A 15,019-nucleotide genomic window follows, 5' to 3' on the forward strand; every position below is an offset into this window, starting at 1 on the left:
CGTATGATTTAAGTGAATATTTTCGAAGATATTACAGATTTAAAAATTGCGGGACGTAGCGTTTGCGGCCGCCCGGCTAATGTATTTTATACCCGTGCGATGCCGGAGCGGGCCGCTATATTTTTATACCTATACAACGTTCACAATTTTTCTGTAGTGTATTTAGTATCAGCATTGCACCCGTGCGAAGCCGGGGCGGGTCGCTAGTAAATAATAAACACGAATGTCTTATAATTATTCATTCATTAAACTAGAATGAGAGTTTATTATAATATTAGTTTAGAAACATTAAGTAATAAAATATATTGTCTTAAATGTAATTTTTAAATTAATTTGAAGAAACAATTAAATTGTTCTGACAAAGGGAGGAAAAGTTATTTATTTAGCCTACACAAGCTGTATATATTATATGTATATCTGTATGTTTATCAGGGATGTAATTTAATAATAATTTAAACGTTTTAGGTAGGTTTATTATTTAAATAGCTACGATGGAGAGTAAGCGCAGGAAAATATTCAAATACCTAATAGCCGATCGTTAATAGTATTACACTACGATACTATACTAGTTAAATTTCGTATAGAAGTACGTAAATAGTCAGTTAAAAACAAGATAATATATTGATGCGTATATTGAAATGTTAAAGCGGATATCATACCTCTTCCAAAGCGTTGATGGTTTGTCGACATTGTGGTATACGGGAAACAAAAGTAGAAGTTGTGGGCGAATTATAATCCTCTCTTGTTTCCTCGATAAATTCGCCAATGCCAATAAGACCCGGCATGTTGACCACAATGAACAATCAGTTAAAAACTACACACAAACCTAGTCACGTAAAACACATCCGTACCAAAATTCGTTCCAATCTAGAGTAAAGAATTTTCAACATTTTCAAAATCAAGAATATTTGAACACATTATGGACACTTATTCAAAGCACTTGCGATTTTAAAAACAATTTCGCACTTGAAATATCAAACAAACACGCCCGCGCTCTACAACAGGAACGAACAAACTGATTGAATGATTGAACGATTTATGATGAATAGTGAGTTGCGAGTTGTGACTTGACATTGAATGAAAGACCTACATTAAAATATACCTACGATTGATACGAATAATAATTATTATTATTTATCTAGTACCTGTCTAGTACATAAAGCTTAATCTGAGTTGCGCTTTCGGATTAATAATAGACATTTAAGTTAAAGGATTATAATACTATTCATAACGTTTTCGTTATATTATTATGTATGTGCTCGGAAAATGCTCGGTATACATATTACAATAGATGTAAAAATTGATATAAGTTTAGACTACTAATAATATGTACTTTATATAACTAATTGTAATTGAATCAATTAAAATTCAATGTACTGCAAAAATAAATTTTAAAACCATAAACACACGAAAGAATGAATTGGCGTGAGCAATTGAGCCTCTTGAGCTGTTTTATCAATCTTTCAAACACAAAATGACACATTTTAGTGTCTATGGTACTTGTACCTGTGAAAGGCCTCGGAGCTCAGAGGAATAATAGGTTTATTCCTCTGAGCCTCGGAGCAATTATAATTGCTCCGAGTGAAAGGCACATGACTAAGTTTGCCAGTTAAAATCATCTTCGCATAGATTAGGGACTTTCTACGAATTTTGAAAACTGCCAAATTGAGGATTTTGTAATAATCATGTCATCTATAATAACTCATAAATGTATTAATTACTTCTCGAATTTATAGTCTGTCTGTCTTTACAGTAAATAACTCGTAGTATAATATAATATGTATAGAAGTAATAAATATATTGTAAGCTCATTATATCATATTCATTTGTTGTGTAACGCATTGAATAATAATAACACGAACTGTTTCAAAAGGGGATAGATTACCACTTCATCTATCTCCACATGAACGAAGCAAAAGTGAAAAAAAAAAAATATTTATGAGGAATCACAAACACTGAAATGACAACATTGCTGTTAATGTCAAAACGTTTCTGTCAAAAAAAAACATAATGACGGAGTTGTCACGAGGTAAAGTTTATCAATAATTTTAGATATTTTCATGGAACGTTAAAAGAAATTCTTCCTGAAATCAAAATATTAGACTCCATTAAGAATTCTAATTTCCAACTGTAATAGTTTCAGCACTGATTATTTTTTCCAACATTACAGAAATCGGAGAAATTTGGACTCGATTATTCGACCATAGACCGTTCTTAAATGGAGAGATAAAGTTTATGTTAAAAGAATTCGAGGTATGGCACAGTTACACAAACTCGAACAAATTGTTTAAATATTACAGTAATAATATGCGAGAAAGGAAAATACATTCACTTACAAATTACAATGTCAAGCCTTTGTTAATTATTATTGTGTGACATTTTCCTGTATCAATTCATTGTTTTGTCTTGTGTAATAAATATAATGTTTTTAGGAGAAACGTGGTGACAGAGAAGTTGAAAATCTTTTCAATATTCTAGAAAATATAACAGATATCAAAGATACCCAATTGGATAAAATTCAAAGAAGTTCAAAAGCAGCTTTGCCTGTCCTTAGTGAAAAGTTACAACAAGCTTTAACACTGACCGAGGAAGTTGAGAAGGATTATCTTGTCATACAACAGGTAAATAGATATGTACTAATAATAAAACAAATTTTAGTACGTAAAATACACTATTTTCCTTGTTATTGAGGTGACATACTTAATCAATTTAAACATTTTAGGAGTGTGCTAAAAAGCGACTGGAAAATAAAGAAAAACGGCAAAAGGAATGGGATCAGTTCATTGATGATATGAACTTTAAGTGTCAACGAATTGATAATACATTTGAAGAAAAGGAAGAAGAGCTGAGAGATTTATACGCTGATTTAAATCATAAACTTAACATTACTAATAAATAAGCCATGGATCTTAAGGGCTCTCTTGTTGATACACACCTAAGAATATATCCCACTGAAAGTTTAGTTGATTTTTTAAAAACAATTCCTGTAACAAAAGAAGTTCCTTCAAATATTGTTCATATAATTAAAGATGAAAATAAATGTACTGTTGCTTCCATAGAAAATGTTGACACAAAGACAATTCAGCTAACAGACAAAGATTATGAACATTTAAAAAAAGTTAAAGAGGTCATGAACAAATTAAAACCAGAAAGTCATAGTCCGGAATCTGAATTAAAAACTAAGGAAAAAGATGATAATATGGTAGAAAAAGAGTTAACAAGAGATTCAAAGATGAACAATGAAAATGATGCTGAAAATGCTAGTGACAAGGAAGAGTCCCAAGTTAAGCCTGAGAAAGAAGAACTTAAAGAAGAAAATAAGAAATTCCTCATTACTTCTGATTTAGATTGGCTTTATATTTACATGAAGAGTAAAAGGAAGAAGGGAGAAGATATTCCATATTTGCATGAGCTATTAGAAGGTGCTGATATCAAAATGCCTGATAATCAAATTCTAAAAAGAAATCCTGATCTAGAAGCAAGGTGTGTGAAATTGAGAGCACAACAAGAGGCTCGGGAATATAGAAAAATGACTAAAGGTGTTGATAATGTAAGAATAAGATTTCCGGAAGATAGTATTTCATATCAGAGTGAGTATTTTCAAGACTATTATGTATAATATGAACACAATTCCCTTCTAAACAAAAAAAAATATTGGTTGTCTGTAAAGTCGGTTTATTGACGATAGTTGAACGTGACAACGTCCGATTGTGCTTCTTTGTCGCTCGTTCCGCGCTCTCGCTCGCACTTCAAGCCTTACACGGAACGCCTCAGAGCGATGTAACTCCGCATGAGTCATGTTTTTTCGTGCGTGCAGGCGGCTCTATCGAATTATAAGACGTTGTCACGTCAAAAAATGAAATTGCAATCCTTTCATTCAAGAGTAATTCACTTGCTCACTGATAATTTTATTAATTTAAAATCAAATGAAATGCCGTTTTTGCGTCGCATACTTCAAATTTGGATTTTGGATAGTATTATAAATGTAAATAAATTAGTTAATACCTTAAATGTTCATATTTTATAATTATTTTACACTAATAATTCTGATTATTTTCAGTGAAACAACTAAACCGGCACTTAATTGCCATTGGTCAATTTTTACTCTCAATATTTGCTGGATTTCTCTTTGGATTCCGAGGCGTTGAATGGATGGTTGGAAATTTGGATTTTGGATTCCGATTGTTACTTGGTGTCATGTGTGCACTTGTTATTGCTCTTGCTGAAATATATTTCTTAGCCAAGAAACTAAATGAAGAATTGTCTATACCAGAAACTATTCAACTTGGTGGCCCTGCTAAGTTTGCTTCTGATGTTAGTAATTATATATCTAATGCAGTTACAACTACAGATAAAGAACATAAGGATTAAGTTTATTCCAAGATTATGTAGTACCTAATATATTATAGCAATTAGCCTATTTAAGTGTTGCTGTGTCGATGATGCAATTAGAGTTATTATTTCGTTGGTCAAGTATAATTATTAATAAATAATTTCAGTTATATATTTTGCTATTTTATTACCCCTTATATTGTACCCATAAACTGAAAATAAATGTAAAAAAAAACTTATTTGCTATTAAAAGTGCTATAGATACCTATACGTATATCTACATATATACATACTATGTCCTATAGATATTATTGCTACGTCGCTATAGCTATTCTGATAATAATTTACATTGCGTTACCTTTATCACAACTGTATTATTGTGTCGATCTGTTCTGGCGTGTACAATAATTGTATGCGTAAACCCAATCCAAAATTACACAATGCATATATAAAAAAATCTAGTTGCGTAATAAATTGGTGGCTGGACTTAAAGCTAAACATTTCCAGGTGATAAAAAAGATAAAAACAAATCACTTGACACATTTGAAAATCTAAAGATAATTGGGCCAGGTAAATAAAACTCTTTAAATTAATTGGGAGTTTATTCATTTTTTTCCACACTATATTAATTAGCATTCTAGTATCCTAAGATAATTTATGTATGTATTTGATTAGGCATTATAATAACACAAACATAACAAATAAAATAGAGCAACTTGCCGCTGTTTTATTTGTTGTTTGTGTTTATTATAAGCTTAAGAGCACATTGCTTCAAAGGATCGTCGTTTTCTACATAATATGTTGATTTCCTGACAAAATACGATTCATTGATCTGCACCAGCTATAAAAAAGTATATTTATTGTGATTTTAATAAAATAACGTTTAAAATCATTTTCATGGGTATCACAATCATGGGAAAATACAATAAAAGTATCAATAAAAATGTTAAGTTGTGCTTTTATATTTTTATTTTTTTTATTCGTTTTCAAATACATTGCTATTAACTCTTGAAGTTCATTAAATGTATTTGAATTTTTTTTTTGAAGGATATCAAAGCCATTGTTTTTTTATATTAAATTATTTAGCTTTTAAGTATGTATTCAATTCCTATATCTTCCTTATTTGATAACAAGGAACTTCTACATTTGCATTTTTTTATTATTTTGCTCAAACCTTTTCTTAGAACCCATCCACATACATAGGTAACTGCGTTGTTGATGATCTGAAGAATGATCAACATTCAATGAGCAGAGAGCATTGTAAAAATTTTCATCTATTTCAATTTCATGCGTGTTTATTTTCTTGCTAGTATTTCTCTCCAAACTGTCTTTTTCCTTTATTAAAAAAAAGTCTAAATTTTGTAGGCACTTATTAAAATCTTCGCAATTCGCGTTTATAGCATGAGCAGAACTGAAATTATTAAGTAAAATTGTTTTAAAGGTCCTTTTAAATGCCCGACAGTTTGGAGATCTATTTCTTATATTTCCGAAGAAATTTTCAATAGGGTCCTGATTGAAGTTCCTTGTTAGCATGGAGTCAAAAGAATACTTATTGCTTAATATTTTCCATAATTGTTGCATACCCTCGATTGTCTTTATAAAATTACTAATAGATGGCGCAGATGATACAACAATGCGTATTTTGTTACCGTCTTTTTTCTTAACCATATATTTAACATTTTTTAAAAATCTTATACTGTCTTGCCATAACTTATGGTGGGGTGAATTTTTTTTCTCTCCACCTCTATAAATTTTTCCATTAATTATATTAAAGCTTCCCGCGTTCAAACTATCAAATAGTTTATCCAGTAGGAGGAACTACTGGTATAAGTTGCCGGCACTCATTTGGTAAATTTTTTCTGGCTGTTAAGTGTTCTGTAGCAACCGCCACTGAATATTGACTGAATATTTGTGTAGCCATTTTCACTCAAATTTTTTTGATTTTTTCTGGCAGTACATACTCTTCTATGATTTTGTGAAGATACCTGAAAAGTAAAAAAAGCTGATTATTTTTATACATACAATTCAAAGGAAAAATAAAAGGAAAATCTAAATGGAGTTTATAAAAAGAGATTAAATTAGATTGCAAATCCCTGGAACTTAAGTACCTTAGCTCTCCATAACTTTTGTCTGCTTCATATAACATCTGGAAGTATTCCGATTTTATCACTTTTTTTTACTCCCATCCTCAAAATCGATGTACTGCATGTCTTTTGTTAAAAGATTATTTCTTAATCCTTTAATTAAATATGGCACATCAAATAATGGAATTATTTGTTTTGAATCACATTCATACATATCATAACACCATTCTTTTCCATTTCTTAAATATTTATCCTTTGTATCCTGTACTAAGCTACTTAATGCACTGACATTAGTGGCTCCTTGGTCACAGACCGAACACAATATTTTTAAGCCTGTTGAGTGCACATGCCTGACCACATCTTTGATAATACTTTTTAATTCTAACTTCTGCAGGCTTTGGGTAAAAAAGTAAGCAACTGGTTGTTTATAGTTCTTTTTGATGCACTTGATCATAAACACTAAAACATGATTAGCGATTTTCATTTTGCTACTATGACTTATGAAGCCTTGCAGTTGATCATTTGCTGTATCATATTGGATGTTCGGTGTGAGCAACATCTCATCAAAGATGAGGTGTGCATAGGCGGTCATCCTCATTCATTCCTCTGACAGAGTCTTTTAATTTGTCAAAAATGATTTTATTAATTCCTGGAGACATTTTTATTTGAGCCAGCAGGTTTCGCAATGATTTTGAAGATGGCAGTGTAAAATATTTGTACATAAGTGTGTATAATTTAAGGCTTCTTTTAAAATATAAAGTCAAGGCCAACACTTTTTATTCAGTGTTATAACATCTTCCTTTAGGTTTTTTCAGAGCTTGTTTAAATTGTAGTCCAGTAAAAAATTTTTCCAGCTTCTGACCTAAAAAATAAAAACTTTATTAAAGATATATTTTTTTCCAATGAAATCAGTACATTTGCAGCTACATTTGAGCTGCAGCCTGCGTGCTCTTACCATACGACCCACTGACTAGTCGAAGCTCATAACGACCTTGTGGCAGTATTTTCGTGACGGCATAGGGGCCTCGCATCCCGGAGTCTAACTTTTCGGTAGACTGGCTCGTCTTTTTCACATAAACAAGGTCATCAATGCGAAAGGGCTGAGACACTCTGCGGCGCTCGTTCACATAAGCATCTTGCTTCGCTCGGTTGTCTTCAAGCAGCTCACTAGCGCGCTGTCGAGCCAGTTCTCGCAATGATTCTCGGTTCGGACTGGTGGCTTCCGACGCAATGTCGCGGACCACGGATCGGATGACAGGCGTAACACCATCGCTGTCAATTAACAAATTTAAAGGTGAACATTTAGTCTATATATAATAATGTATAATCGGTTTAATCATTAATAATCTGTGTAAAACATTTTTAAAAATTGTACGCCACATGGCAGATCACAGCGGATCACCTAATGTACCCATTATCCACCCAAACCCACCTAATACCCATAATACCTGTGACTCACAATAAATAATTTTTGAATTTGAATTTGGAATATATCGTCGGAAATAACCGGCCAGACCGAGAAACTGTCTCACCTCTTTTACATTTCTGGGTGTTCGGGCCTTGACCAAAGCTTCAATTTTATGCGGACTCGGCTTTACCTGACCATAGCCTACGTACGCCCCAAGTACTCTACCTCTCTAGCCAAAAATGTACATTTCTTTAGGTTGATGGAGATACCTGCAGTGGTCAAAGTTCGTAGCACCTCGGAGAGTCTGTAGTCTCTCGTCTATCGTCTCACTTGGTATCAAGACGTCGTCGATGTAGACGATCGATGTAGTCGATCGATGTAGTCGATGTAGCCTTGCCGGCCTCGATAAAAGGACGAAGAGTATCAGATATTATGCGCTGATAGACTACAGGAGCATTGGCGAATCCGTACGGCATTTTTAAATACTCAAAGTGACCCTCGGGCGTGACAAAGCCAGTGTAGCGAATGGAATCGTTATGCATTGGAATTTGATGAAAGCCTGTAGCCATAATATCTAAACTTGTAAAGAACTTGAGTTTGCCTAAACGATCAATATGATCGTCAATAAGTGGCAATGGATATCGATCCTTCACTGTGTTCGCGTTCAACGCCCGAAAGTCAACACACATCCTGTCGCTACCACCTTTTTTCTTAACTAGCAAGATAGGACTCGAGAACTCTGATTCGGATTCCCTAATTATCCCCTTACTCAGCAGATCATTAATTATTTCCCGCACTCGAATCTTTTCGTGATAGGACATCTTATAAGGTATGTACACTATTGGAGTTTCATCTATTCACTATCTATTAGAATGTCTACAGGCACACCCTGAATCACTGCAGACGCTATATCGTTTCGTTGATAATCATCTTGGATCTCATAACAAAAGTTTACGTTAGGTTTACCGCGTGATTCGCTGCGCTGCTTTGCAAAACAATCTTCTACTTTATGTCCCATCTTTTTGCAAAAACTACACGGCTCAGGTTTACTCGTAACTCGATTAGAAACTGACCCCGATGACTCATTTCTATCAAACGTATTATTTAATCTCACGCGTTTGGGGCATTCGTTTTGTTTGTGACCGAAACCATTACATTTAAAACATTTAGATCGTGTACTATAATGTTCTCTTTTTCACGAATGACTTTGAGGCTCAATATGTTTATTACGAACGGGGGTCTGAGCCGGTTTAATATAAATCGACAAAAATCCAACTAAGTCACAGGGTAACAAGTTAGCGTTCGTAGCGGCCGCACGAATCTGCGGGTCGGTTATACCGCGAATAATTATTTCACTAATTAATTCTTCACTCAAACCCTTGACAACGCGTAATCGCAACAGTGAACGTCTAGCATACTCAGCATATGTAGGATAACGATCGGAATCTGTCTTCATAACTTCGAATAGGATGTCAGCACTATCTATTCTACGCGGGCACAACGATTGGAAATCACGTTTAAAAATAGACCACGAACGCTCATTAGTAGACCATTCACTAAACCAGACACGTGCATCACCCTTTAAGCAATTACCTATACGTGCCAAGCACTCGCGATCGTCCCAACGATTAATACGGCACAAATGATCCACTTCCTCACACCAAACATTAAAATCATTTAAAGCAGGGTCAAAACTAGAAATATAAATATGGTTGGATCTCACCGGGTTTACAGCATTGATTGTCGTAGTAATTTTATCCAACACTTCACTCAACACGGCGTCAGCGCTCGACGGCAACGATGCAGGCACGCTCCCCGTAGCCGACGTCACGCTCTCCGTAGCCGACGTCACGCTCCCCGTAGCCGACGTCACGCTCCCCGTAGCCGACGTCACGCTCTCCGTAGCCGACGTCACGCTCCCCGTAGCCGACGTCACGCTAGGCGCCAACAGGTCGGCGTGGGCGGCCACCGTATTGGATGAGTCACTCGATAATCTAAGCAAAAGCGGCGGCGGCGTGTGCGAGCGCGAGAGCGTGGCCTGGCACGCCGCGCTAGCTGCACCTATATTGCGGCCCATAGAATTATCCTAACGCAGTCAAACGTGATATAATCGTTTGAAGCTGTTGTTTGATACCCGGATCAGAAGAACGTCCACGTTTTCGAGTTTTGCTACCACCCTCTTTAGACAATACGATAAACTAACACAAGTTCAAAAGATTTCACTAAATTTTTTTTTAAAACAATTCCCCTAACAGTCTAGAAAACCAACACAGATGCGGGTGGTACCCACTTCTGAAATTAGCCTTTTAGACAAAATACTTCCAAAGAACAATAAAAATTTAATGTTAAATGTTAACAAATGTTTGTAAGCAAAATGGTGAACGTCCATCCGATCCGACGGTCCAAAAGCAAGAGAGCGCCATGTCTGTCATCTGCCACCGTCTATTGCCTATTCCACTAACTGTAGATTAATACAAATATTGAACATATAACCCCCCAAATTGGATGTATCTTAGGACCAATTAATCACTCTCCAGATAAATATCTTCTTATATATAAAAATGAATCGCAAAATGTGTTGGTAAGCGCATAACTCGAGAACGGCTGAACCGATTTCGATAATTCTTTTTTTATTATATTCCTTGAAGTACGAGGATGGTTTTTAATTTTTATGTAGAGAAAACGTAAATATGTACCACGGGCGAAGCCGGGGCGGACTGCTAGTAAAAAATAAAATTGTGTCAATTGACGCCATTTTATCCATAACATGCCATAAACTGTCATGAATTAAGTTGTCTTAAAAAATTTATCGGAGGTATGAAAAACCATCCCTTAATCAAAAAATAACATATCCAAATTTTACAAATTAATAACATTTGCACAATGTGTCACCTTTTATGGCCTTCTGGGATGTCGAAGGCTGGTTGCTTATTTCAGGTTCCAGTTGATTTTGGAGTCCTTGAAAAGGTTAAAAGAATAAGTGTAAAAAAAACACACAAAAAAGTATCATGCTTATATTAAAAGGGTTCATTATTATTTCACTTCATTAATACAATTATGTTATACTAGATTTCCGCCCGCGGCTTCGCCCGCATTTGCAAAGGAAAACCCGCATACTTCCCGTTCCCGTGGGATTTCCGGGATAAAAACTATCCTATGTGTTAATCCAAGTTACCCTCTATATGTGTGCTAAATTTCATTGTAATCGGTTCAGTAGTTTTTACGTGAAAGAGTAACAAACATCCATACATCCATACATCCATACATCCTTACAAACTTTCGCCTTTATAATATATATTAGAAATATTAGAATATTTTGAATGAGATTTTAAGTATCTTATATTTTGATATGATACCTTAATGAACATTACATAATTGCTTTTGCCCATTTAGGTAAAAAGAGCAGTAATAATAAATAATAATTATATAGGTCTACCAGAATCTGATGGCATATTTATATTTACGAAATAAAAGATTTTCATATGGCAATTTTATTTGACAACTATCAAATTGGTTGTCAAATTATTTGTCTTCTTTGCAATTGATGAATAATTTTTAGGATTTTTTCTAAAAAATCTTCGAAAATGTCGAAAAAGCCGCTGCGATCACAAGCAAGAGGTGTTGTTTATAATGTGTATAGAAAAACATTCGATGAAGAAGGGTCAAACACATCACAATTTTCAATTTTGAATATTTTATTGGTAAGTTGGACTTACCCGTTTTGATACTTAAAATAAAAAATATTATAAGTAGGTAGGTAACTATAATATTGTTTGTTGATTACTTACCATATAATTTTATGAAAACTTATTACAGGAGTTTCCAATACGGCTATTCGTCAAGTCCAAGCTGTCCAAGTCAATTTTATAATGTGTGTATCTTTAATACTTACGAAAATAAACATAGTTTTATTTTATTTTTATTTTATTTTATAAAAAAATATTAGCAATCTAGTTTTGATCTACATTATCATTACATCCATATTTTTACATGGCATAATGATAATGAATATACAAATATAGGTATGTGTAAATACATAATAGTATGTATTACATAGATAAAAGTAATATGTGTATTATACATGTAAGTATGTACCTACATAATATTAAATGGATATCTCATTATTAAGTACAGTATTGTTCACTTATGTAATATGACTAATGATGTTGAGGACAAAATAAAAAATAAGCAGTATCAAGATCGTTCAGTCCATTTTCCCTAGGGTTGCACACTCAAAATTTTGATTTCCCAATTTGCCATCAGATTCTGGTTTACCTATAATACCTTTATCTAAAAATTGCTGATTTAATGGGACATCAATATCTTCATTTGCCCTTGTCTCACAAGGCCACATCCTTGGCTGAGAATAGTTATGTTCCATGTAAACTGCTGTACTCGCAGAAAAAAATATACCTGTAATTATTATTATTTTTTTTTATTTATTATCAGAAACAAAATAGGTTTACAGATATATTAGTGTACAGTTGTGAATTAAAAAACCACTGAGGTTTATAGTAATGTTCGTATACAATAATTTATAACAAAACAATTTCGGTTTAACTGTAGAATACATAAATTGAGTCTAAAGATTGCACAAAAATAACAGTTTATTTTTATAGATACTTATAACTATAACATCAACTACAGTTTGTCTAGATAATATTGCTTAAGTTTACGTTTTATGTTTATTTAATACAATTTCTTAAATTAATATCCAACCCATTCAAGATATCTGGTAACAAGAACGCGGTATGTCGTTGGCCATACATGTTTTTTGAGAATGGTTTAATTTATTTATTAAGAGTAGTGTTCCGTGTATGGTAAGAGTGTGAATTTGATGTTTGATATTTTGTGTTGAAGAAGTTTTCTTTGAGCAACTGAAATTCAAATTTATAATTAATTGGCAGGACACTGCAATGTTTGAAAAGTTTAGGTATGCCATTTTTAAATTTTATTTTTATTTGCGGCGACACAATTTTTTTGAGAATTCGAACTTGTATGTTCAGAATATATCTATATAATCAGATAAAAAATCAAGTAGCAAACGCAAAAATTACAAAAGATTAAATTATAGAATGTATCATTTTATTAATTTTTTTTCAATAAGCTTGCAGTTGAGCTTTTATGGAATGAAAACTGGTTGAAGAAACTAAAGAATAGTGGTAAAGCATTGACTGGTGCTCATCAATCTAGAAAGTCTATCACTGAAGACTTTGTTACTAAAAGCTTAGTAGTGTTTTACCAGCAGAATTAATAAAAACTAGTTCCCTAACTAAAATAGTGTGTGTTATATATAATAATCCTACCTAAGTGAATGATAAATTTGATAAATAAAGTATTAACAGCTATGGGTAATATTCAAACTCACCATTCAAGTAGATTGATGGAACAGACAAATTGAGTAATCGGTGACATGAAACTTTGTGCTCAGGCTTGAAATGGTAATCACAGACTCTCTTGTTTCTGTAGATCTTGTCAGGCTCAAGATCTTTTAGTCGTTCACCTACAATTGACATCCAGGTAGCAAACAACTCCGGTCGTCTTGTAGGGTGAGGGAAACGATGCATATATGCTCCTAAAAAACCTTTACAGTATAGAAATACGCAATAAATGTTAAGTGTTCTCCAATTATTTTTATATATTTAAAAATATAAATATATAATACTTTCTCAAATATTTAAAATTTTTATATTTTTTTGTAAAATAGTGGTTATGCAAACAAAGATGTTCTGCGGCCATGACCAAAACAAACAATAAGGGATATGTACTGGTAGCATCAGTTCATTATACTTAAATAAATAATTTTGAGAAACTTACCCATTTCACTACATCCAAAAACACAATACACCTTCCTCCTAGAAGCCATTTTAAAATTATCAACAAACTCAACAGTCAACTACTAAACAAAACTTAACTTAAACAATTAAAAGAAACTTAACAAACAACAGGCTATCATTAACAAAACAGAACAAATTAAATAACAATCGAGAGAAGCAAAACAAAAGGGGGCTTCGCAATTAATCGCAACTTCGCAAGTTCGCAAAGCATTCGCAAGCGAATTATTAAAAAGACATTCGAAATTCGAATAATTCAAATTTCAGAAAACAAACACACTTGACAGAATCTGTCAAGTGTCAACTGTGGTTATTAGTTAATTGGGCTTATCCCATGATGTTTTATTAAAGACTGTTTCAATACCAGCAAAATACTTTTTAAATGAAAAAATTAGATATTCCATTCAAAAGATATAACGAATTTTCAAAAGTGTCAATCTACAGAAAATAGTAGGTATACTGTTTAATACAAGAAGCAGGCCGTAGTGCGGGACGGGGTGAAGGTTGTGATTAAAAATTAAACCTACCTATAGTAGACTTTTCACTATCACGATATCGCTATCTATGCGGGTGAAACCGCAGGGCATTGCTAGTTTCAAATAAACAAAAATCAAAAGCCGTGCGGGCGATACTTGCAGCTTGCTGCGAGATATACGGAACTAGACCGATAAGCTGCGAGATGTCGCGAGTAGCTTTCGCAATGTGTTTCGCAACTTCTCGCAAGAAGCGCTTGACAAACGCCGCCTAAGGCCGCGTTTCCATCTGCATGTAAACTTCCGCAAGAACTGTCCGACAGTCTGTCTGACAGCAACTTGCAAGTGTAAACCATGTAGCAAGTTCTGTCGCGACAGTTTGTCAAGCGCTTCTTGCGAGAAGTTGAGAAAGCGTGTGTAAACATGAGGCGGCCTTTCCATCTGCAAGTAAACTTCTGCAAGAACTGTCCGACAGTCTGTCTGACAGACTTGCAAGTGTAAACTATCCCCGTTTTCCAATTACAGAGCATAATGCGACTCAGTGCCGCACAATGCCGAATTATGCTGATGCTTAATTGGAACGTGAAACACACCAGCAGGTTGCGCTAAGTTCAGTGTTGAAAAAAAAAATATTCATAGAGTTAGCAATAACCTCATAAATGTGTAAATAAAGTGGTATATGTATACATATAATATTTGGTTGAAAAATATTTACGGTTATTTTAAGTAATTTGGATTTTGATTATTTCATTAACATTTTTTTCAATGTTTGTACCTTCATCCATACTTAAATTTATTTTTTTAACACAATTTGAATTAACTTTGATTATTTCGAAAAAACTACAATGAAACGAAAGCTTTAAATTTTTTTCCAACAATTAATAATAC

General features: G+C 33.6%; 4 protein-coding genes and 1 long non-coding RNA gene across 9 annotated transcripts in view; 3 read left to right on the plus strand and 2 right to left on the minus strand.

The window, feature by feature from the left end:
- The window catches only part of Asap (ArfGAP domain of ASAP), a 45,475-nt gene extending 44,465 nt beyond the window's left edge, over nt 1-1,010 (minus strand). For both annotated transcript variants that reach the window (XM_090102628.1, XM_090102627.1), the window contains exon 1: nt 660-1,010. In XM_090102628.1, the coding sequence (XP_089958754.1) occupies nt 660-785 (126 nt within the window). In that variant the 5' untranslated portion in view covers nt 786-1,010. The remainder of the gene's footprint in view (nt 1-659) is intronic.
- A 970-nt stretch (nt 1,011-1,980) lies between these two features.
- On the plus strand, nt 1,981-2,899 carry Muted (biogenesis of lysosome-related organelles complex 1 subunit 5). Its single transcript, XM_090102630.1, has 4 exons — nt 1,981-2,029; nt 2,171-2,253; nt 2,433-2,621; nt 2,723-2,899. Exons 1-4 carry the CDS (start codon nt 2,011-2,013, stop codon nt 2,897-2,899), a joined length of 468 nt encoding a protein of 155 aa, XP_089958756.1. The 5' UTR covers nt 1,981-2,010.
- A 3-nt stretch (nt 2,900-2,902) lies between these two features.
- On the plus strand, nt 2,903-4,504 carry LOC149907609 (uncharacterized). Its single transcript, XM_090102629.1, has 2 exons — nt 2,903-3,590; nt 4,061-4,504. Exons 1-2 carry the CDS (start codon nt 2,903-2,905, stop codon nt 4,369-4,371), a joined length of 999 nt encoding a protein of 332 aa, XP_089958755.1. The 3' UTR covers nt 4,372-4,504.
- Nucleotides 4,505-7,088: 2,584 nt separating this feature from the next.
- LOC149907610 (uncharacterized) lies at nt 7,089-13,860 on the minus strand. Of its 4 annotated transcripts, XM_090102633.1 has the most exons (8): nt 13,764-13,851; nt 13,642-13,679; nt 13,193-13,399; nt 12,109-12,237; nt 10,717-10,782; nt 8,094-9,885; nt 7,372-7,688; nt 7,089-7,278 (listed from the first exon to the last, which is right to left on the minus strand). In XM_090102633.1, exons 1-6 carry the CDS (start codon nt 13,778-13,780, stop codon nt 9,020-9,022), a joined length of 1,323 nt encoding a protein of 440 aa, XP_089958759.1. In that variant the 5' UTR covers nt 13,781-13,851; the 3' UTR covers nt 7,089-7,278; nt 7,372-7,688; nt 8,094-9,019. The 4 variants fall into 4 exon arrangements, with proteins under 4 accessions (XP_089958759.1, XP_089958758.1, XP_089958760.1 ...); XM_090102632.1 differs by having other exon boundaries at nt 7,372-9,885; XM_090102634.1 differs by having other exon boundaries at nt 7,089-7,292; nt 7,372-9,885.
- Nucleotides 11,240-11,814, plus strand: LOC149907611 (uncharacterized). The gene is made up of 2 exons (XR_016456815.1): nt 11,240-11,525; nt 11,641-11,814. It is a non-coding gene; the product is annotated as an uncharacterized LOC149907611 (long non-coding RNA).
- Nucleotides 13,861-15,019: the final 1,159 nt, after the last annotated feature.

Source organism: Colias eurytheme, chromosome 6 (genome assembly GCF_061535395.1).
Source record: "Colias eurytheme isolate Ceu_HAF_F1 chromosome 6, ilColEury1 Martin Lab GWU primary, whole genome shotgun sequence".
NCBI classification, from domain to species: Eukaryota; Metazoa; Arthropoda; class Insecta; order Lepidoptera; family Pieridae; genus Colias; species Colias eurytheme.

Excerpts from the sequence above, each read along its gene's own strand:
- Muted (XM_090102630.1), top strand. Across the intron at positions 2,254-2,432 it reads TTATGTTAAAAGAATTCGAG|GAGAAACGTGGTGACAGAGA; the intron begins GTATGGCACAGT and ends TAATGTTTTTAG. Across the intron at positions 2,622-2,722 it reads ATTATCTTGTCATACAACAG|GAGTGTGCTAAAAAGCGACT; the intron begins GTAAATAGATAT and ends TAAACATTTTAG.
- LOC149907609 (XM_090102629.1), top strand. The coding sequence starts at position 2,903 with ATGGATCTTAAGGGCTCTCTTGTTGATACACACCTAAGAATATATCCC. Across the intron at positions 3,591-4,060 it reads AGATAGTATTTCATATCAGA|TGAAACAACTAAACCGGCAC; the intron begins GTGAGTATTTTC and ends GATTATTTTCAG.
- LOC149907610 (XM_090102633.1), bottom strand. Across the intron at positions 12,238-13,192 it reads TCCATCAATCTACTTGAATG|GTATATTTTTTTCTGCGAGT; the intron begins GTGAGTTTGAAT and ends TAATAATTACAG. Across the intron at positions 10,783-12,108 it reads TCAGCAATTTTTAGATAAAG|GACTCCAAAATCAACTGGAA; the intron begins GTATTATAGGTA and ends AACCTTTTCAAG.